Genomic DNA, 24,323 nt, shown 5'->3' with positions numbered 1-24,323 from the left:
TGATTTTGTGGTCAATTAACCATTTCTTTGTGGATTTTGGTGTGTGATTGGGGTTATTGTCTTCCTAGAAGATTGACTTGCAGCCAAGTTTCAGCCTCCTGGCAGAGGCAACCAGGTTTAACAAGGGCCCAGAACAAGTGGAAGCAAAATAACCCCATAACATCAAAGATCCACCACCATATTTTACAGTAGGTATGGGGTTATTTCTGTATACAGTGCTATGAAAAAGTATTTGCCCCCTTTCTAATTTTCTCTACTTTTGCATATTTGTGATACTGAATGTTATCAGATCTTCAACCAAAACCTAATATTAGATAAAGGGAACATAAGTGAACAAATAACACAACAATTACATTTTTATTTCATTTATTTCATAAACAAAGTTATGCAACACCCAATTCCCCTGTGTGAAAAAGTAATTGCCCCCTTACACTCAATAACTGGTTGTGCCACCTTTAGCTGCAATGACTCCAACCAAATGCTTCCTGTAGTTGTTGATCAGTCTCTCATGTTGCTGTGGAGGAATTTTGGCCCACTCTTCCATGCAGAACTGCTTTAACTCAGTGACGTGTGGGTTTTCAAGCATTAACTGCTCGTTTCAAGTCCTGCCACAACATCTCAATTGGGATTAGGTCTGGACTTTGACTAGGCCATTCCAAAACTTCAAATGTGTTGCTTTTTAGCTATTTTCATGTAGACTTGATTGTGTGTTTTGGATCATTGTCTTGCTGCATGACCCAGCTGCGCTTCAGCTTCAGCTCACAGACGGATGGTCTGACATTCTCCTGTAGAATTCTCTGATACAGAGCAGAATTCATGGTTCCTTCTATTAAGGCAAGTCGTCCAGGTCCTGAGGCAGCAATGCATCCCCAAACCATCACACCACCACCACCATGCTTGACCTTTGATATGATGTTCTTACTGTGGAATGCAGTGTTTGGTTTTCGCCAGGCATAATAGGACCCATCTCGTCCAAAAAGTTGACTCAAGTTTGCCAAAAAGCACCTGGATGATCATCAAGACTCTTGGAAGAACGTTCTATGGACAGATGATTCAAAAGTATAACTTTTTGGACGACATGGTTCCAGTAATGCCTGGCGAAAACCAAACTCTGCATTCCACAGTAAGCACATCATACCAAAGGTCAAGCATGGTGGTGGTGGTGTGATGGTTTGGGGATGCTTTGCTGCCTCAGGACCTGGACGACTTGCCTTAATAGAAGGAACCATGAATTCTGCTCTGTATCAGAGAATTCTACAGGAGAATGTCAGACCATCCGTCTGTGAGCTGAAGCTGAAGCGCAGCTGGGTCATGCAGCAAGACAATGATCCAAAACACACAATCAAGTCTACATGAAAATTGCTCAAAAGCAACAAATTGGACGTTTTGGAATGGCCTAGTCAAAGTCCAGACCTAATCCCAATTGAGATGTTGTGGCAGGACTTGAAACGAGCAGTTCATGCTTGAAAACCCACACGTCACTGAGTTTAAGCAGTTCTGCATGGAAGAGTGGGCCAAAATTCCTCCACAGCAACGTGAGAGACTGATCAACAACTACAGGAAGCATTTGGTTGGAGTCATTACAGCTAAAGGTGGCACAACCAGTTATTGAGTGTAAGGGGGCAATTACTTTTTCACACAGGGGAATTGGGTGTTGCATAACTTTGTTTATGAAATAAATGAAATAAAAATGTAATTGTTGTGTTATTTGTTCAATTATGATCCCTTTATCTAATATTAGGTTTTGGTTGAAGATCTGTTAACATTCAGTATCACAAATATGCAAAAGTAGAGAAAATTAGAAAGGGGGCAAATACTTTTTCATACCACTGTATGCATCTTTCTTTTGACGTCAAACCCACCACTGGTGTGCATGACCAAAGAGCTCTATTTTCACGTCATCTGACCATAGCACCGGTTCCAATCCAAGTGCCAATGCCGTTTAGCAAACTCCAGGCGTTTACATTTGTTGGATGACATGAAAACAGAGTTCTTTGGCCACAGAAAAGAATACAGAAAATATATACAGAAGAGAACTCCATACCTACTGTAAAATATGGTGGTGGATCTTTGATGTTATGGGGCTATTTTGCTTCCCCTTGGGACCATTAACCCACCTGTTGCCTCAGATGTTGAGGAGGTGGTCTCAGCCCTACAGACCCTCACTCTCACTCCTAGCCCCAGCCCCCCGCCGAGTCCAGTCCAGGCTGTCTCTGCTGCAGGGGAAGTAGACTGGTGTGCACCTGAGCCTGACCAGCTCAGTAAGTGACTTCACCAGCTCAGTAAGGGACTTCACCACCTCAGCCTGACTTCACCAGCTCAGTAAGTGACTTCACCACCTCAGCCTGACTTCACCAGCTCAGTAAGTGACTTCATCACCTCAGCCTGACTTCACCAGCTCAGTAAGTTACTTCACCAGCTCAGTAAGGGACTTCACCACCTCAGCCTGACTTCACCAGCTCAGTAAGTGACTTCACCACCTCAGCCTGACTTCACCAGCTCAGTAAGTGACTTCACCACCTCAGCCTGACTTCACTAGCTCAGTAAGTTACTTCACCAGCTCAGTAAGTGACTTCACCACCTCAGCCTGACTTCACCAGCTCAGTAAGTGACTCACCACCTCAGCCTGACTTCACCAGCTCAGCAAGTTACTTCACCAGCTCAGTAAGTGACTTCACCACCTCAGCCTGACTTCACCAGCTCAGTAAGTTACTTCATCACCTCAGCCTGACTTCACCAGCTCAGTAAGTTACTTCACCACCTCAGCCTGACTTCACCAGCTCAGTAAGTGACTTCACCACCTCAGCTTGACTTCACCAGCTCAGTAAGTGACTTCACCACCTCAGCCTGACTTCACCAGCTCAGTAAGTGACTTCACCACCTCAGCCTGACTTCAGCAGCTCAGTAAGGGACTTCACCACCTCAGCCTGACTTCACCAGCTCAGTAAGTGACTTCACCACCTCAGCCTGACTTCACCAGCTCAGTGAGTGACTTCATCACCTCAGCCTGACTTCACCAGCTCAGTAAGTTACTTCACCAGCTCAGTAAGGGACTTCACCACCTCAGCCTGACTTCACCAGCTCAGTAAGTGACTTCACCACCTCAGCCTGACTTCACCAGCTCAGTAAGTGACTTCACCACCTCAGCCTGACTTCACTAGCTCAGTAAGTGACTTCACCACCTCAGCCTGACTTCACCAGCTCAGTAAGTGACTCACCACCTCAGCCTGACTTCACCAGCTCAGCAAGTTACTTCACCAGCTCAGTAAGTGACTTCACCACCTCAGCCTGACTTCACCAGCTCAGTAAGTTACTTCATCACCTCAGCCTGACTTCACCAGCTCAGTAAGTTACTTCACCACCTCAGCCTGACTTCACCAGCTCAGTAAGTGACTTCACCACCTCAGCTTGACTTCACCAGCTCAGTAAGTGACTTCACCACCTCAGCCTGACTTCACCAGCTCAGTAAGTGACTTCACCACCTCAGCCTGACTTCAGCAGCTCAGTAAGGGACTTCACCACCTCAGCCTGACTTCACCAGCTCAGTAAGTGACTTCACCACCTCAGCCTGACTTCACTAGCTCAGTAAGTGACTTCACCACCTCAGCCTGACTTCACCAGCTCAGTAAGTGACTCACCACCTCAGCCTGACTTCACCAGCTCAGTAAGTTACTTCATCACCTCAGCCTGACTTCACCCGCTCAGTAAGTTACTTCACCACCTCAGCCTGACTTCACCAGCTCAGTAAGTGACTTCACCACCTCAGCCTGACTTCACCAGCTCAGTAAGTGACTTCACCACCTCAGCCTGACTTCACCAGCTCAGTAAGGGACTTCACCACAGTACCAGGATTTATGGTACATACACTACCGGTCAAAAGTTTTAGAACACCTACTCATTCAAGGGTTTTTCTTTATTTTTACTATTTTCGAAATTATAGAATAATAGTGAAGACATCAGAACTATGGAATAACACATATGGAATCATGTAGTAACCAAAAAAGTGTTAAACAAATCAAAATATATTTTATATTTGAGATTCTTCAAATAGCCATCCTTTGCCTTGATGACAGCTTTGCACACTCTTGGCATTCCCTTAACCAGCTTCACCTGGAATGCTTTTCCAACAGTCTTGAAGGAGTTCCCACATATGCTGAGCACTTGTTGGCTGCTTTTCCTTCACTCTGCGGTCCGACTCATCCCAAACCATCGCAATTTGGTTGAGGTCGAGGGATTGTGGAGGCCAGGTCATCTGATGCAGCACTCCATCACTCTCCTTCTTGGTAAAATAGCCTTTACACTGCCTGGAGGTGGGCCTGGTCTGACTCAGAGGACACTGATGAGGAGGATGAGGTTGTGGAGCCTCCACAGAAGAGGCAACATGGGAGCTCTGACGAGCAGTGGCTCTTTTCTGATGAGGAGATGGAGAAACTCGAGGCCATTCTGGGGGTGTTGGAGTTGGCAGTGGCGATGGGCTTACTCTCTGCCTCTGAGGTATCAGTTAGGATATTGGTAGGTATAGGTTTGCTAATACATTCTTTATTTGTATATCAATATATTATTTAAAATAAATACATAAATAATTTAATCATAAAAATGGTTGCTTCTTGTCAGATTGTTTTGCGTCTTGCCTCCAAGTCAGATTTGTGTGTGTGTGTGTGTGTGTGTGCGTGCAAGCGAGTGAGAGTGTGTACTTGCCTCCAATAATAAGCAACCGGACTTCGTCCTGAAACACAATCATTCCCTTCTCCCTCCTCCCCTCCCTCTCCCTCATTCCTAAACTCCCTGACGTTCTAACTCTATCCCACCCCTGGTAAGGTACCTGCACAGGCCAGGTCCAGCTCTCCCTTGCCGAACCACAGCTGAGCTCCGTGGACTGTACAGGTGTGGAACTGCAGCCTGAACACTGCCTCCCTCTCTGAGCCACGCGGCCGCCGGTGGTAGCACTTCACCTGGAGAAAGAGAGAGAGGGAGAGGGAAGGAGGGAGAGGGAAGGGGTAGAGAGAGGGAGAGAGAGAGAGGGGAGAGAGGGAGAGACAGAGACGGGTGGGGGGAGAGAGGGAGAGACAGAAACGGCGTGGGGGGAGAGAGCGGGTAAATACTTATTTTTGCGCCACATTGGCAACAAAAGCTCCAATCAGTTGCATTCTTATTCAAATGCAAAATGGAGGATAGTTTGTTTACTTCTGTGGCTATAAACCAATAAGAGAACAGGTCAAATGGGAGATAGTAGATTATGATTAACAGGAGTGAAAGTTAGCCACTGGGCATCCATTTTGTGTCTAACAGTGCTCTCTCACCATGATGTCCCCTTTCAACAGTAGCGCCGGCTCGAGCGTCACACACAGCTTCCTCGCCCTGGAGCCCTGGGGGTCGCTACGCATACAGACAGACGTAAACATAGTCAAAACACACGTCAACATAGTAAAACACACCTCAACATAGTCAAAACACATGCTAACATAGTCAAAACACATGCTAACATAGTCAAAACACATGCTAACATAGTCAAAACACATGCTAACATAGTCAAAACACACCTCAACATAGTAAAACACACCTCAACATAGTCAAAACACATGCTAACATAGTCAAAACACACCTCAACATAGTAAAACACAGGTAAACCCTGTTCAGTTGGAGTAAACTCAGACCAGCACACATGTAAACACAGACAGTAGCACATATAAACAGCATAAACAAGTCCCAACAAAGGTACACAAGTACCTACCGTGTGTGAAAGTGGAAAGGGAACACAGTGAAAAACACACTAGAGACCATATGCTATTATTCACCACAATAATCGTTAACAACATAAATGAACTCACTAGATGCCTGAGGTGTAGACCAGCTGTAGAGACTGGTAGATCTTCAGGAAAGGATAGTAACCTGCACAGAGAGGGAAAGAAGTGTGAGAAAGAAGGAGAGACAGCAGGGGGAGAAAGAGGGTGTTGTTGTGATGTCATTAAAAAAGAATGGGTTGCAATCTATCCCCCCAAAGTTTTGAAGTTCAATAAAAATACTTGATAATTTAAAAAAAATACTAATGTTGATACTCCTAACAGTACTAAACAAAAAATACTAATGTTGATTCCCCTAACAGTACTAAACTAAAAATACTAATGTTGATACTCCTAACAGTACTAAACTAAAAATACTAGTTGATCATTCTAAAAATACTGATGTTGATACTCCTAACAGTACTAAACTAAAAATACTAGTTGATCATTCTAAAAATACTGATGTTAATATTCCTAACAGTACTAAACTAAAAATACTAGTTGATCATTCTAAAAATACTAATGTTGATACTCCTAACAGTACTAAACTAAAAATACTAATGCTGATACTCCTAACAGTACTAAACTAATACGTTCCAACTCATTTCCATCTCAACATTTTCTGTTGTTTCAACTTGAAAAGAAGAGTTACTACACACATTTGACCTTACATTTTCAAATAAAATTGATTTACTGAGTTTACTTCAATTAAAACCATAAGGCATCGTGGTAATATATATTTTCGAGTTGAAACAACTTAGATTTGACAGTGTAGTGTACTACATCACATTGTACAGTAGGACACTGACCTCCCCCTGCTGCCTGGAAGTTGGGCAGGCTGGGGATGAGGACCTGGTGAAGGTATAGAGGAATGCTGTTCATCTTGATCGCCCCCGACAGCAGACCCCCAAAGTAGTACATATACCTGGAGAGGAGAGGAGAGAGAGAGGGGTATAGAATTAGGAGTAAAACACACAAGAGGGAGGAGAAATGGGGGGGAATATGCGGGAAAGTTGCATGGCATAAGAGAGAGAGAGCGAGAGAGAGAGAGAGGGGAGATGTTCTTGCCTGTTCTGGGAGGGCTGTAGCGAGGAGGAGACTTTATCCTCACAGAACTTCCTCATGGCCAGAGTGGTCAGGGCCTGGTCCGCCCTACACACACACAAACAGGCTATCAATAAACAGGCTACCCCCCCCCCGCCCCACACACACACACACACATCACATACCCTGCAGAGATCTTGCTGTAATGCATGTAGGCACCCACAATGACCCCCGTCTTCCCTGTGTTTCCCTGTGAGAGAGAAAAAAGAAAAAAGAAAAGAAAAGAGAGATGTAAGATAACTGGACATATTTGAACAGAAAACACAACACAATACAACAAGTCACTAAACCCTCCCTGACCTTGCAGTGCAGGACAACCACGTTGCTGGGGTCAGAGGTCAGCCAGGTCTCCATGGCCTTACACATGGCACAGATCTTATCCAGTGGAGGGGCGTGCAGGTCGGGCCAACCAAAGTCTTCAACCTGAAGATGAGAGAACATTTTAGGTTCTGAGGGCTATTTAGTTAGCCTGCTCCCAGATCTGTGGTCCTCTGTAGCTCAATTGGTAGAGCATGGCGCTTGTAACGCCAGGGTAGTGGGTTCGATCCCCGGGACCACCCATATGAACAATTTATGCACACATGACTGTAAGTCGCTTTGGATAAAAGCGTCTGCTAAATGGCATATTATTATTATTTATTACTGTCTTGCCAACTCCATGTTTGGCATGACAATATGACCATAGTAGTTGGCAAGACAGCAAAAACAGATGTGGACCAGGCTATTATTTATCGACTTATTCACACATGTAGACTGGACTAGTAGCACTCTGGAGTGTGTGTATTAGGACAGTCCCCGACAAAAAAACAATCTTGGTCGACCTAGAGTAGTCTGTTCTTTCGACCAATCGATTGGTGTTAAACGCTCTACAACAAAGCTTTCTTAGTGTCCAACTAGCTTTCTCTGCCTTAACCTTGTTCTGAACACCTCCAAAACAAAGGTAATGTGCTTTGGTAAGAAGAATGCCCCTCTCTCCACCGGTGTGATTACTACCTCTGAGGGTTTAGAGCTTGAGGTAGTCACCTCACCTTGAAGGAGTTCCCACATACTCCTAATCTCCTAATCTCAGCTCGTTACCTGTATAAAAGACAACTGGGAGCCAGAAATCTTTCTGATTGAGAGGGGGTCAAATACTTATTTCCCTCATTAAAATTAAAATCAATTTATTACATTTTTGACATGTGTTTTTCTGGATTTTTTTGTTGTTATTCTGTCTCTCACTGTTTAAATAAACCTACCATTAAAATTATAGACTGATCATTTATTTGTCAGTGGGCAAACGTACAAAATCAGCAGGGGATCAAATACTTTTTTCCCTCACTGTATTTGAGGTGAAGAAAAAATAATATTTGAGAAGCTCCACAGTGGTGGTGAGTTAAGACAATCAGAAATACTATCAGCTCTGCAAATGGCCACATTTATAGGCCTACATTTGCACGCAGGCCTAGGCCTACTCCAATGCATAATCAGGTGCATGTCCTTACTGAACATTGACAGGAGCGCTACAAATAAAAGACAATTAATAAATTGACAACTCGTAAATGGAATGAAATAAACCAAAACGTGTTCCTCACAAGTGCGGTCCGCAAACAACGTGTCCATTCTGACAATGAGAACGGTGAAATACTGTAATAATAATATTATATTGAATGCATTAACATAAATTACCGTAACCAAACAAATATTGTGGATGATAAATTATGGGAATTAAAGGTAAATGTACTACTGGTGATACTGGTGTGCCATCCCAGCGGCGTGAATCAGACAGGTGTCTCATGAGCCATAAAAAAAAAATATATATATATATATATATATAGTCTCGGCCGACCAACAGCCTATCGACCAAACAGTCGACAAAATGGGGTCAGACCTAGTGTGTATGTAGTCGTCCTACCTTGGGGTTGAGTCGTGTGATGTCATGACGCTTCTCAGACAGGTTTAAGAGCTGGTAGAGGCAGACGTTGAGACAAAAAGAATAGGAAATCAACAATGTCATACCCAGCAAGCACACAACCACCACACAACATTGCCTCAACGTTGACTGCAAGTTGTGTGGCAAAAATGCACATCACGTAAGTGATTGGAGGAAACAAAACAATTAGCGTTTGTTTAAAAAGAACAATATACTGTTTGTATTGCTTCTTTATAACACCACACAGTAACATAGTTAATACCCAAACGGAATGTAAGCATGAGTATTGGTCACTTGCTATATAAAAGAGTAATGGAAGAAGATGGCGCTACCTCAATGGTTCACAATTGTTCGCAGGTTACGATACAAAACACTGTTGTTCACAGATCATTACATTTCTGCCAGAACAAGTAAATAAACAAACAAACAACAAACAAACACACCTTTGTTTTTGGTGTTATAAAAGTTTAAGTTGGAACTTAAAATCTGTTTCAAATTAAATATGATCTCCTTTTCATTGCATTTTGTGAGTATAATGTGTGATCAAAATGGATAATTCAATACATTTATTCAGTTTAAATGTCCATTTGATCTCCATATAGACAGAAGTGGGAAACCTTACTTTGTAAAGGCCGTTGTGGGTGCAGACTTTTGCTTCAGCTGAGTAGTAAAATGCCCCGTTCCAAAAATCAAAGCCTTAATTTGGGACAATGATTAGTTGATACATTTAATTAGGAGTGTTACTGCTTGGCGGGAGCAAAAGCATGCACCCACACCAGTCCTCTCAGGGTGGGATGATAAGACAATAAATTAACTTTGGGGAGTGGCAATATGGTATGTGGGCTTCTTTTTATACATATGTATCGACTGATGTTCCCAGCACCAGGGTCATGTTCATTAGTGCACGCAAAAGTTTGAAAACGATTTGCAAGAACATTTAAACGAGCGTAGTCCCTCCCTCCCTGTTTCAGTCTGCTTAGTTGCCTTTGATGCCTAATGAACACAACCTAGTTCACATTTTGGATGTGTGAATTGCTTTTTTCCAAATACAGTAGTCCTTTCCCCCCTAACTCACCAGGAACTTATCTTGGTGTTTGGACTTGAGCATAGCAGCCACTTCCTGTAGGTTACCACGGTAACGTTGTTCTTCCAAGTGGGGCAGAAAGAAGACAGAGATGATCCGCTCAGTGATGTAGGTGAGGTCAAAGTCATAGTGCCTCGCCATCACTCTCTCCATCACACGATCCACACTCTTACTCCTGGAGGAGAAGAGAGAGAGAGGGGGGGAAGGAGGAAGAGGGAGAGAGGAGGGGGATAGTGAAAGAGAGAGAAAGAGGGTCAATTACTCTATCACTCTCTTCCATCATCTGCTGTCTCTCTTAATTTCTCCTTCACCACCCACTCAAAAATTCAGATTTCTTCCTGTGAAACCATAAAAACAAAACAATCACTTTGCATTTTTCATCTGACCAGGTCTTGATTACTTAATTGGCAAAGTGGGCAAATTTAGGCAGGAAATGCCAACAACTAACAGTGAGCCATTGTACTCATGCATAAAAAAACGAATAATGAAAGAAAAGCAATGTAAGTTAGAATTTTGTAAAGTTAGTGTGGGAGAGGTGGAACAATGATTGTTATTGATCAATAAAGACAAACCTCCTGGCATTGACAACCTAGATGGAAAGCTACTGAGGATGGTAGCTGACTCTAAAGCCACTCCTATCTTTAATCTGAGCCTAGAGGAAAGTCTTTGTAAACAAATTAACTACAGACTTTCAGCATGCTTATAGAGAAGGGCACTCAACATGTACTGCACTGACACAAAATAAACTGATAATAAGAAGATTGTGGGAGCTGTACTGTTAGATTTCAGTGCAGCCTTTGATATTATTGACCATAACTTGTTGTTGAGAAAACGTATGTGTTATGGCTAGGGCTGTTGCGGTGACCGTATTAGGCAGTGAAATTCCACGTGACCGCTTAGTCATGGTAATTAGGCTTCTCCAAGCTCTGATGCTGCTGATGGTCATTAGTAGCCTACCAAACTTGCTAACTGCCTGGTACTCAGCACTCTACTGTCCCTCTAATCACTCTGACATCAATGCACACCCCATGTAGCCTAGGCCATAGGCATATATGTTTTAATAAGGTTTGTATCACAACTAAAGTGGCCAAATAACTTCTTAAAATTAAGCACATTAATCCGCTTTACAAGGAGTGTAGAGCCTAACTGGCATACATAAGCAGTGTGTGAGGTTCATGTTTGGGGAAGATAATTTTCACCATAAAAATGCACATTTACAATAAAAGCATTCCATGCATTATTGCATTTGCGGTCACTTTTGCTAATGGTGTTTTCCGCTAATTGAACATTTGTGCTTATAGCCTACTACCATGTGTGCATTGCTGCACTTGTAATGTGAAGAAATAGCTTAATAGTTTATCAACATTTTAAGCTAAACGTTCTGATCTGTTGCGTCAGCCACATTGCGTAAAAAAGGTTTTTTGATGCTAGTGGTTGTATTAATTTTGGATCTATCGCATCCCACAACTGTCTCAGACTATGTTTGGAATATTTATTTCTCGCACAGAATAGAATAGGTTGACCTATGGGGATAGTAGATTGACATTGGTTAGTGCTTTTGCTGTTCGTTAGGCCTACTCATCTTGTTGGCTGACGAAAAGTAAATGTGGACAGTTCTTCCAATATCTTCAATATGCACCTCGGAATTGGATAAGGACATGCGCAGTTGCGTCCCCGTTGTGTCTGTCTTCACTTGTAGCCTGTGAGAAAGACCCGATCACATGATGGAGCGTGCAGCACTCAGCAAGAAGGGCATAACAGCCACTGGCCGCAAAAGGCATGGATTTATTTAGGGTGCATTATGGCCACACAAAGCGGAGTGTGTACAGCCTGCGCAAAAAACAAAGCAGAGCTCATGCCTTTCAAGTGACTTTTTTCAAATCATCATTAGAGTCGCATCACACAGAGTTACAAAGTATTAACAATCAAAACATATAGCCCAACGTTTGTAGAACAACTAAAGTTACATTAATAACTCTAAATTAAGCATATAGGAATACCTACTTATTTGTTAACCGCTCAACACAGAATAGCCGCATGTGCGCACTTCCTCAAATCGTTTGGAGAAAATATCCTTTCTATTTTATTCAGCTTTCTTCAATTGTATTCTTCATACTATAAAATAATATAAAATAATGACATGGAATTCTAAGCAAATCTTGTCTGCTAAATGAACTAGCGTAGCCCACAGCCATTTGGCATAGCCAGATCAGGACCTAACATAAGGACAACTCAGAGTATGCTATTCTGTTCTTCTGAAATAGACTACATTTTCTTCATATCATGCTTCTTTAGACCTGTCTAAAATAAATAATGGATTTATTGTGAAGGTGTAGGTTATATTACATGGATTTATTTCACTTTTTAAAATGTAGATGTTGCAAAGGTCAGCATCAGTCGCTTGTAGGCTATGTTAATTAACAGTAAATTACCGTGAGACCGACAGTTATTTGCTTGACAATCACCGGCTGACGAAATTTCGTGACCGCCACAGCCCTAGTTATGGCTTTTCAACCTCTGCCATATCATGGATTCAGAGCTTTCTATCTAATAGAACTCAGAGGGTTTTATTTAATGGAAGCTCTCTAATGTCAAACCTGTCAAGTGTGGTGTACCGCAGGGCAGCTCTTAAGGCCCTCTACTCTTTTCTATTTTTACCAATGACCTGCCACTCTCATTAAACAAAGCATGTGTGTCCATGTATGCTGATGATTCAACCATATACGCATCAGCAACCACAGCTAATGAAGTCACTGAAACCCTTACCAAAGAGTTGCAGTCTGTTTTGGAATGGATGGCCAGTAATAAACTGGTCCTGAACATCTCTAAAACTAAGAGCATTGCATTTGGTACAAATCATTCCCTAAATTCTAGAGCTCAGCTGAATCTGCCAATGAATGGTGTGGCTGTTAAATGACTTGGTGTTACCTTAGATTGTAAACTGTCATGGTCAAAACATATAGATTCAATGGTAATATAGATGGGGAGAGGTCTGTCCGTAATAAAAAGATGCTCTGCTTTTTTGACATCACACTCTACAAAGCAAGTCCTGCAGGCTCTAGTTTTATCTTATCTTGATTATTGTCCAGTCATATGGTCAAGTGCTGCAAAGAAAGACCTAGTTATGCTGCAGCTGGCCCAGAACAGAGCGGCACGTCTTGCTCTTCATTGTAATCACAGGGCTAACATTAATACTATGCATGCCAGTCTCTTGGCTAAGAGTTGAGGAAAGACTGACTGTGTCACTTCTTGTTTTTTATAAGAAACATTAATGTGTTGGAAATTCCAAATTGTTTGCATAGTCAACTTACACACAGCACTGACACACACTTACCCACCAGACATGCCACCAGGGGTCTTTTCACAGTCCCCAGGTCCAGAACAAATTCAAGGAAACTTACAGTATTATACAGAGCCATGAGTGCATTGAACTCCCTTCCATCTTATATAGCGCAAGTGAACAGCAAACCTGGTTTCAAAAAACAAATAAAGCAACACCTCATGGCACAACACCTCTCCCCCATGTACATGTTGTGTGTATGTACTGATGTATGTGTAACTGATAGATGCACATTTTAAAGTATTTTGTCTGTAATGTATTTGTTGTTATTTGTCGGACCTCAGTAAGACTAGCTGTCGCCACTGGCATCAGCTAATGGGGATCCTAATAAATCGAATCACTCCGCACTCACACTCCTGAATACACTATGTGCAACTGATTGAATCCCGTCCCAAGTCCTTCACTACTAAGTAGAAAGAGAACAAGTCCTTCACTGAACAAAAATATAAAGGCAACATGTAAAGTGTTGGTTCCATGTTTCATGAGCTGAAATAAATGATCCCAGAAATTTTCAGTGAGCATTTCTGCTTTGCCAAGATAATCCATCCACCTTATTTTATTTAAACATTTTAAATTTAACCTTTATTTAACTAGGCAAGTCAGTTAAGAACAAATTCTTATTTACAATGACGGCCTACACCGGCCAAACCCGGACGATGCTGGGCCAATTGTGCGCCGCCCTATGGGACTCCCAATCATGGCTGGTTGCGATACAGCCTGGAATCGAAACAGCGGTTCTGTAGTGATGCCTCAAGCACTGATATGCAGTGTCTTAGACCGCTGTGCCACTTACAGGTGTGGCATACAAAGAAGCTGATTAAAGAACATGATCAATACACAGGTGCACCTTGTGCTGGGGACAATAAAAAGCCACTATAACGTGCAGTTTTGTCACAACACAATGCCACAGATGTCTCAAGTTGAGGGCATGTGCAATTTGCATGCTGACTGCAGGAATGTCCACCAGAGCTGTTGCTTGAGAATTGAATGTTCATTTCTCTACCATCAGCCACCTCCAACGTCGTTTTAGAGAATTTGTCAGTACTTCCAACCGGCCTCACAACCGCAGATCGTCTGAGACCAGCCCCCCGGAGAGCTGATGAAACTGTGGGTTTGCAAAACTGAAGAATTTCTGCACAAACTGTCAGAAACCGTCTCAGGGAAGCTCGTCTGCATGCTCGTCGTCCTCACCAGGGTCTTGACCTGACTGCAGTTTGGTGTCATAACCGACTTCAGTGGCAAATGCTCACATTCGATGGGCACTGGCACGCTGGAGAAGTTTGCTCGGTTTCAACTGTACCGGGCAGATGGCAGACAGCGTTTTATGGTGTTGTGTGGGCGAGCGGTTTGCTGATGTCAATGTTGTGAACAGAGTGCCCCATGGTGGCTGTGGGGTTATGGTATGGGCAGGAATAATCTACGGACAACGAACACAACTGCATTTTATCGATGGCAATTTGAATGCAAAGAGATACCGTGACGAGATCCTGAGGCACATTGTCGTGCCATTCATCCGCCAACATCACCTCCTGTTTCAGCATGATAATGCATGGCCCCATGTCATAAGGATCTGTACACAATTCCTGGAAGCTGAAAATGTCCCAGTTTTTCCATGGCCTATATACTCACCAGACATGTCACCCATTGAGCATGTTTGGGATGTTCTGGGTCGACGTGTACGACAACATGTTCCAGTTCCCGCCAATATCCAGCAACTTCGCACAGCCATTGAAGAGGAGAGGGACAACATTACATAGGCCACAATCAACAGCCTGATCAACTCTATGCGAAGGAGATGTGTCGCGCTGCATGTGGCAAATTGAGGTCACACCAGATACTGACTGGTTTTCTAATCCACGCCCCTTCCTTTTTTTAAAGGTATCTTTATTCCCAGTCATGTGAAATCCAGAGATTGGGGCCTAATTTATTTATTTCAATCAACTGATTTCCTTATATGAACTGTAACTCAGTAAAATCTTTTAAAAAGTGTTTGGTACCTGGGAAGGGAGTTCCTCTTCTTCTGGGACGAGGACTTGGTGGAGCCCTGCTGAGAATGAGGGAAAGACATCAACTATTTACATTTGGGGCTTTTGTAGTACAGAACCGCAATAAGTATCAGAAAATAAAGGGAGAGTGGAGAACACCTTACTAATGCCATACAGAGCTAAAACAAACCAAAACAAGAACCACATGAAGGCAGGAGGACAGAGTTAAATGAATCCTCACCAGGTCTGGGGCTGGGACGCAGGTGGATGTCACCTGAAAGACAGAACACAGGTTAGTACACAATCTACACTTATCAATACAAACACACTTTATTAATACATTGGGGTATAGGGCCTCCCGAGTGGCGCAGCTGTGTCCTAGCGATGGGGCAAGATTGTAACTACCAATTGGATATCACAAAAAAAATATTATTATTATTATATATATGGGGTATAAAGAACTTGAATGTCATACAGAAGATACCTGTCGCATAATGATGGCAACTAAAAACACATTCTCCTCCATACACACATGCTGACCACACACACACTTTATGCCAAGTCACATGGCTCAGTGGGTAGATAGTTATTGTGCTCTGTCCAGGAGGGAGGTGGATAGGGGGAGGAGAGAGGGAAGTGTGCTGATGGAGGGGATTCTCTCTCTCTCAACAGCTGAAGAGGAAACACTGCTGCTGTCATGCTGTCTTCTGAGATTTACCCCTTCCATATGACAGACTAGTGGGGCGTGATGCCAGACTCGACACACACCGGTTTGCACACACACATGCACATGTATTTGCACATATGCACGCGAGCACAACTCAAATGCACACTGCAGCTTCATGTCCCAGAGAGAGGGGGAGGAGGGGAAGGAGGGGAGGGGGAGGAGGGGAAGGAGGGGAGGGGGAGGGGGAGGAGGAGAAGGGGAGGAGGGCAAGGGGAGGATGGGAAGGGGAGGCGGGGAAGGGGAGGTGGGGGAGAGGAGGAGGGGAAGGGGAGGAGGGGAGGACGGGGGTAGAGCAGGGCCAAAATAAATCCACCACCACATTACATCTCCTTAATAATAATAATATTAATATGCCATTTAGCAGACGCTTTTATCCAAAGCGACTTACAGTCATGCGTGCATACATTTTTTTTTTTTGTGTGTATGGGTGGTCCTGGGGATCGAACCCACTACCTTGGCGTTACAAGCGCCGTGCTCTACCAGCTGGCAATTAGACAGACGTTTCCTGAATGCACAGAGGCCTCCTTTTCATTCCACTCACTAACGAACACATGAAGATAGAAGACACACACACGCCAATAAACAATAATGCACACATACACTCACTCACACACGCACACCCGCCCACACACACACACACACACAGACACTTATTTTATGCATCTTCATGTGTGTGTGTGTGTGTGTGTGCGTGTGCGTGTGTGCACAAGTGCATGTGTGTGCGTGTGCATGCATGCGTGTGTGTGTTTGTTTGTGTGTCTGGAATGAAGAGGAGGCCTCACACGCACACAACCTGTGTACCTGTTCTAAGGCATCACTACCATGTGATGCACACACGTCAATATACAAAGCAGCCAGACCGTGACCTATTGACCTTGACTAAGCCATCTCTGCCACTTTGTGTTAAACTAAACAAAATGTAATCTTTGTTTTTGACACACTCCAGATGACTGGACTGAAAACACGACAGGGCAAAATGTGAAGATGTGTGATATGAAACTAAACAGGGAGTCAGAGAGAAGCGAGGGAGGACAGAAACACGAGCGACGGCGAGAGAGTTATTTGGGTGATGGAGGGAGAGAAATAACCTCTCTCTCTCGCCCTCTCTCTTTCATACAACTCTCTCTCTCACACATACAACTCTCTCTCTCACACATACAACTCTCTCTCACACATACAACTCTCTCTCTCACACATACAACTCTCTCTCACACATACAACTCTCTCTCTCACACATACAACTCTCTCTCTCACACATACAACTCTCTCTCTCACACATACAACTCTCTCTCACACATACAACTCTCTCTCTCACACATACAACTCTCTCTCTCTCACACATACAACTCTCTCTCACACATACAACTCTCTCTCTCTCACACATACACCTCTCTCTCTCACACATACAACTCTCTCTCACACATACAACTCTCTCTCTCTCTCACACATACAGAGCTCCCTCTCACACATACACCTCTCTCTCTCACACATACAACTCTCTCTCACACATACAACTCTCTCTCTCTCACACATACAGTGCTCCCTCTCACACATACACCTCTCTCTCTCACACATACAACTCTCTCTCACACATACAACTCTCTCTCTCTCACACATACAACTCTCTCTCTCTCACACATACAGTGCTCCCTCTCACACATACAACTCTCTCTCTCACACATACAACTCTGTCTCTCCCTCGCTTGTGTTTCTGGTGGAGGGATGGACAGGGCGAGGAGAAAGAGGGCGAGAGAGAGATAAAGAGAGAGAGAGAAAGAAAGAGAGAGAAAGAAAGCGAGCGATAGTTTATTTATTAGCCAATGTTTCTTTTTCTTTTTGTAATCTTATTTTGATTTAATTAAATGTATTGACCGAAGATTACACAATACAACAGCAGTAGTGTTGTACCTGTATACATGATTATATGTACTATTATTACTACTGAAATGAACTGGATTTCTTCATCCTCATTGCATTGTACTGTATTTACTGAAATGCTGTACCACTATACTGCTTTGGCAATATCTACAAATTGTATTTCATGTCAATAAAGAAATCTGAATTTGAATTTGAGAGAGCGAGAGAGAGAGAGAGAGAGAGAGAGTAGTGAGAGAGAGCGAGAGAGAGAGAGAGTAGTGAGAGAGAGCGAGAGAGAGAGAGAGTAGTGGGAGAGAGGGAGAGAGAGAGTAGTGGGAGAGAGAGGGGGGGAGAGAGAGGTAGAGAGAGAGAAAGAGAGAGGTAGAGAGAGAGAGAAAGAGAAAGAGAGAGAGAGAGAGAGAGAGAGAGAGAGAGAGAGAGAGAGAGAGAGAGAGAGAGAGAGAGAGAGAGAGAGAGAGAGAGAGAGGAGGGAGGTCTGTGCTGTCTGATTGTTTACTGCTGGGCTGAGGGAGCTCCTGCAGGCAGCTCTTTAAACACCATCATCAGCCAGTTGAACAGCCCTAGATCACAGCTGAGCTTACTACTTTCACTTCAACCACTCCACTCTGCTGCCTGCCCTAACATGACAAGAAAAAAAACAGAGAGAGAGAGAGAGAAATATGGACAGAGCGAGAGTGTTAGAAATGGAGTAAGATGGAGGGAGGGAAGAGAGAGTCAGAATCAGAGAGGAAGAGATAGAGAAGGGAAGAGTTGAGAAAGGGTTGAAAAGGATATAAGAATGTGGGAGACATTGACTTGCCATTTCTCAAGAAAGCTAATTGAATTGAATGTAAATTCAATTGAGGGAGAGAGAGAGTGGTATAGAACCCTGGTATAGAACAGTAACATTATGCCATTATAAAATCGATGTCAGAGTTCCAGTGGAAGTGTGTGTGTGTGTGTATGTCTGTGTGTGTTTTACGTAACAGGAAGTGATGACATCATGACCACGTGACCTGTTTACCAGGGTCATGTTTGGGAGCAGATAGAAACGACTTGCATAGAGACTGACATGATTCCCTGTCCTACATGACAGAAAAGCATGTCTGTTCCACATGGTCTATTTCTATGTGAATGTTCTCGAACATTGCATCCCACTGAACATGACCCAGATGAGCAGGAAAGCACAATAGTTCTAGGCTGCGTCCCAAATGGCACCCTATTCACTTTATAGTGCACTACTTTTGACCAGGGCCCCATAGGGCTTTTGGGATGCAGCCCTAGTTTTTGAATAGAGATTCATCCCACAGGGTAGGAAGCTACTGTTAATTAATAGGTTGTAATAATGGTGGTTAACTGGATAAATGATGGAGTAAGTCACAGGAAGGAGACGATGCAGACAGACACGGACTGAAGCCCCTCGAGACTGGGGTTGAACACAGTAGCATAGCACACACACATACACACACAGACACACACACAGACACACACACAGACACACACTGAATGACTCATGAGTCAACAGGATGCAATTTGCAGGACACCGTCAGAGTCGCTTGCGCTGTACACTCGCTAACATGCTTGTGTTGCGTGCATGTAGCCTATTTACACTAATATTGTATACGCACGTACGCATGTTAACATGGACAAGGGTGCGCACGCACGCATACACACAGTGTACACATGTCCAGGGCAGCAGCAGCAGCAGCCTGAGGAGCTTCATTAGTTCATTTAGCCAGTGTGCTGCTAGGGCCATCTGGTTACGTTTGCCTTGTCCATCAGATAGACTAGCTACTACTTACAGAGGTGGCTGCCCGTCCCCCATCTAACCCTCAGGGACTACTGACTGGTATTACACAAGTACAACTGCCCATGTGTCCCTCCGTACAGCCAGCATGAGACAGAGAGGCAAAGTCATAGACGTAGAAAGAAGAACTAGACAAAAGTACCTCCTCAGTGCAGTTGTGGCCTACCAACCTATTAGAACTTTACTGTGATGGAAAGATGACTGGATTCCAATGAATGGGAATGCCACATATGACTGCAAAATACCACTTTAAGATGTTGCCAATGCCATCATGGCACAATTTAAATGGATTCCAATGAACCACAAAATACTTTTTCAGGACGCAGTCATCTTGTTCAAAATGGCGCCAAGCACGAGCCTAACTAGATGATAAGTGCATCACTACTACCTTCTTGAGGCTGTATGCCCAGATCCAGAGATCTAGGATATTGGGGCGGAATTTCCACTCAAAGTACTTTGTGACCCTTTTTTGCTTATTGTAGGCCTACTATTGGATATTTAATGTTGGTCATTGGCTGTAACTTTGTCTGGTGCTATTTTGGGCCAGGTCTCTCAGTAGCAGGAAGGCAAAAGGCAAATAAAGAAAGTGGCTGGGTATTCTGAGTCAGTGGGACCAAAGACTAATTCTGACTGTTTGAGTCAGAGGTTAGAGGTTACATTCTGTCTGTCATCCAATAATAGGTTTTATCAGGACGACTTCCAAGACAGAACTGACCTAACTTCCAGTTGCTAAGGCAAAAGAGAGGGAAGTGAGGAAGAGAGGGAGGAGAGAAGGGGAAGAAGTGAGTAACTCATCCACTTTTGACCTAGCGAGGTAACCAACCAAACCCTGAGAATATTGAGCTGAGAATACTCTTTAAGACAGCAGTTCAGACAACTGACACACACAATCTCCACTCCAGCTCTAAGTCTGACTCTCTCAAGAATCTTATAATATATTACATCTTATATATTCTAAGCATCTTCTTCTCTCCTCTTAACCACTGTGAAATTGATTCAAAGAGACACAGCCAACATTTCAACAAGAGCACAGGTTAGACGTAGGATCTGTGTTGCTGTGGCTAAGTAAGTAGCCAGTGAGAAAGCATGCTCGTTAACTCCCTCTCTCTGTTTCCATCTGCCTGCCTGTCTGTCTGTCCCACAGGGGTTATAGTACAGGGGTTACAGTACAGGGGTTTCAGTACAGGGGTTATAGTACAGGGGTTACAGTACAGGGGTTACAGTACAGGGGTTACAGTACAGGGGTTACAGTACAGGGATTTCAGTACAGGGGTTACAGTACAGGGATTTCAGTACAGGGGTTACAGTACAGGGGTTACAGTACAGGGGTTACAGTACAGGGGTTACAGTACAGGGGTTACAGTAAAATTTAGACAAACCACAGTCATGCCGCCATGGGAGACAAGCATGTACTTCCCCTTCCCCTTTCCACCAAATAAACACTACTATAATGAGATGACAAAAGACACAGAGATTAAGATAATGCACGAGAGGCATGGGGGGGAGACATTGGATAGAGGGAGTGGGCACACAGAGCTGGGAGGGAGAGAAAGCTTGGGGGAGAAGGCGGGAGAGCAAGAGCATTTGGGTGAAAGAGAAGGGGAGACCTTGGAGTTGACAGAGAGATATAATGATAGAGGGGGAGAGGGGGAGAGAGAGTAAGAGTGCGAGAGAGTGAGTGAGTGAGTGAGAAAGTGAGCGAGAGAGTGCTTTGGGGAGGGGGGGGGTGGGGGGGCAATCAACAGCTGAAAATGCCTTCCAACCATTGAGACCAGACAGAGATTTTGGTAGCTATTTTGATAGACCTCCTTACTTTAGACCCTACGCTGCTCTGAATGCTCATCAAGGCATTTGTTTGTTTGTTCATCCGTCAACTCAGATCTCTACTTGCTCTACAAAGTGTAAAGACCATGCTATTTCACCATGTTTTTTTGACACAGGCAAATACCCAAGTGTACATGAAACCTGTACACACAAACCTGTCTCTCACTCTAACCCTTTTATGCTTCTGGATATTCCACCTGCTCTTTCCATGACATAGACTGACCAGGTGAATCTAGGTGAAAGCTATGATCCCTTATTGAGGTCACTTGTTAAATCCACATCAATTAGTGTAGATGAAGGGGTGGAGACAGGTTAAAGAAGGATTTTTAAGCCTTGAGACAATTGAGACATGGATTGTGTATGTGTGCCATTCAGAGGGTGAATGGGCAAGACAAAATATTTAAGTGCCTTTGTACTAGGTATGGTAGTAGGTGCCAGGGGCACGGGTTTGTGTCAAGAACTGCAACACTTCTGGGTTTTTCACACTCAACAGTTTCCCGTGTGTATCAAGGATGGTCCACCACCCAAAGGACATCCAGCCATCTTGACACAACCGTGGGAAGCATTGGAGTCAACATGGGCCAGCATCCCTGTGGAATGCTTTCGACACCTTGTAGAGTCCATGCCCTGATGAATAGAGGCTGTTCTGTGGGCAAAAGGGGGTGCAACTCAGTATTAGGAAGGTTCCTAATGTTTGGTATACTCTGTGTAACTCATCTAGCCAACTTTCTAGGCAAAATAAACTATATTTGATTAATAAAAATCTATTAAACCCTACAAATCCATAAGTCATGCCCGTAACACAAAAAACAACACAAAAAACCTATAAGCCTCAGTAGCACCAGAGGTCTTGCCATGGCCACAGCGCAGAAAATAGCAACCCTATAATCCCAGTTAGATGAGGCCTATTGTTGTCTGTATCTCCCAGTTTAGCCACACAGTATATTAAAAACGCTGGGTAAATATAAACACGTGTGTGTGTGTGTGTGTGTGTGTGTGTGTGTGTGTGTGTGTGTGTGTGTGTGTGTGTGTGTGTGTGTGTGTGTGTGTGTGTGTGTGTGGGCATATTCTCCTTTTATTGCTTCCGTACTAAGTGGGGAGAAGGCTTAAGTCATTTACGCAATATGCATCCACTAAAGCATATACCTTACAGTACATGCAGAGGCTGCAGCTGGAATGGAGACAGAGATGACTCCCCACCGTTACCAATAAGCTCAACAACGTAACATCTGCTCAGTCCACTGCTTTTACACTTAGTTCTAAGACTGCATGTCCTATCTAAAGAACAATCCACTTCACCTCTGCTAATGAGCTCTACCACAACAGTAAAGAGCTCTATGTAAACTGACAGAACTATTTCTGTCTTGCAAGCGATCTCCTGATATACCTAGAGCTTGCTATGAAGGGATAGCATGTCTCCCGAGTGGCGCAGTGGTCTAAGGCTGTGCCACTAGAGATCCTGGTTCGAATCCAGGTTCGAATCCAGGCTCTGTCGTAGCCGGCCGTGACCGGGAGACCCATGGGCACAATTGGCCCAGCGTCGTCCAAGGTAGGGGAGGGAATGGCCGGCAGGGATGTAGCTCAGTTGGTAGAGCATGGCGTTTGCAACGCCAGGGTTGTGGGTTCGATTCCCACGGGGGGCCAGTATGAAAAATCTAAAAAATAACGTATGCACTCGCTAACTGTAAGTCGCTCTGGATAAGAGCGTCTGCTAAATGACTAAAATATAAATATATATAAAAAAATATATGTCTTGCCTCTAACTAGAACATCAAATCCTGTATGTGTCTTTGCTATGTTGCCCAAGATGTTCCACATGAGAGAATTTCACCCCATCAAGATACTCTGCTACTATCTGTAGGTGTTTGTCTTAAATTATACATTACATGTATTGTAAGCAGGTCATTGCACAGTGCAATACAACTTCTTAGTCCACAAAGTAATCAAGTATAAAAGAATGGGACGAACTCCATAAAAACAGGTGATCTTTTTACACTTCTATAATCCAAACCATTCATACACTAATACATGAGTGTAACATGTATAATCTCTACCTCAATTCATATGTCAACAGACCAGTGCTTTATCTGAACAGCTGACAAAGTGCATACATCACGACAACCTGTATAGCTCACACGACCAGAAGCAGTAGGTCCACAGATTGTTAGGACAGCTGTCCTCTCAAACAGAACCGTCTAGACACACAGACACACGCATTTGGAGGTACGCTTCAACCGCTTTCAACTACCTAGCTCTTACTATGCTTCTCAGCTTTTCTGTACAGCAGTACTCTATATACACAGTACTCAATACTCTATATACAGTACTCAATACCCTATACACAGTACTACTCAATACTCTGTACACAGTAATAATCAATACTCTATTCACAGTACTACTCAATACTCTCAATACTCTATATACAGTACTCAATTCTCTCAATAGTCAATACTCTCTTCTAGTCACGTCTGCCATTTGAAAAACCCAATAGATTAGGGTTCAATATCAATCTATCGCTCTATCAACAAATCACAGTGAAAACACAGTACACAAAGAAGTGCACAAGAGGGGAAGATTCAAAGAGTATAATCTTTCCATTCAGTGCCCATTATAAACTCCAGACTATGTCCTCAATATCATGAATGAACCACGGAGCGTGTTTTACCTTTCAGCAAGCTGCTTCAATTCCCTCTTAACTCTCTCGCTCTGTCACAGAAGAGCCTTCTCTGTAGAGAGAGAACATTATACAGTGCCTCTCTCTCTCTCCCACTCCCTCTAACAGTAACACATGCTGCCGCTGTGCAGGCACACGATACAGTAATATTTTCCCCTTCCTCTCTTTCCCTCACCCCCCCCCCCCGACACCACTGCAGAGTCAAAAGGCTCTGGTTACTGATGCCCTC

At 43.7% G+C, this 24,323-nt stretch overlaps 1 protein-coding gene across 1 annotated transcript in view; it reads right to left on the bottom strand.

Moving 5' to 3' along the window:
• The window catches only part of LOC311133310 (tensin-2-like), a gene marked incomplete at its 3' end in the record, with an annotated part of 81,104 nt that overhangs the window by 21,852 nt on the left and 34,929 nt on the right, over window positions 1-24,323 (bottom strand). The window contains exons 3-13 of the mRNA XM_084166811.1: window positions 15,447-15,479; window positions 15,218-15,267; window positions 9,872-10,055; window positions 8,779-8,829; window positions 7,185-7,307; window positions 7,010-7,074; window positions 6,849-6,932; window positions 6,590-6,705; window positions 5,829-5,889; window positions 5,301-5,376; window positions 4,823-4,952 (exon numbers count right to left, since the gene is read on the bottom strand). Of these exons, the coding sequence (XP_084022937.1) occupies window positions 4,823-4,952; window positions 5,301-5,376; window positions 5,829-5,889; window positions 6,590-6,705; window positions 6,849-6,932; window positions 7,010-7,074; window positions 7,185-7,307; window positions 8,779-8,829; window positions 9,872-10,055; window positions 15,218-15,267; window positions 15,447-15,479 (973 nt within the window). The remainder of the gene's footprint in view (window positions 1-4,822; window positions 4,953-5,300; window positions 5,377-5,828; window positions 5,890-6,589; window positions 6,706-6,848; window positions 6,933-7,009; window positions 7,075-7,184; window positions 7,308-8,778; window positions 8,830-9,871; window positions 10,056-15,217; window positions 15,268-15,446; window positions 15,480-24,323) is intronic.

Source organism: Coregonus lavaretus (genome assembly GCF_964263955.1).
Source record: "Coregonus lavaretus genome assembly, chromosome: 8".
In the NCBI taxonomy this organism is placed as follows: domain Eukaryota; kingdom Metazoa; phylum Chordata; class Actinopteri; order Salmoniformes; family Salmonidae; genus Coregonus; species Coregonus lavaretus.
The sequence above is the reverse complement of the archived record's forward strand: the minus strand, read 5'-3'. Positions and strand labels throughout refer to the sequence as shown.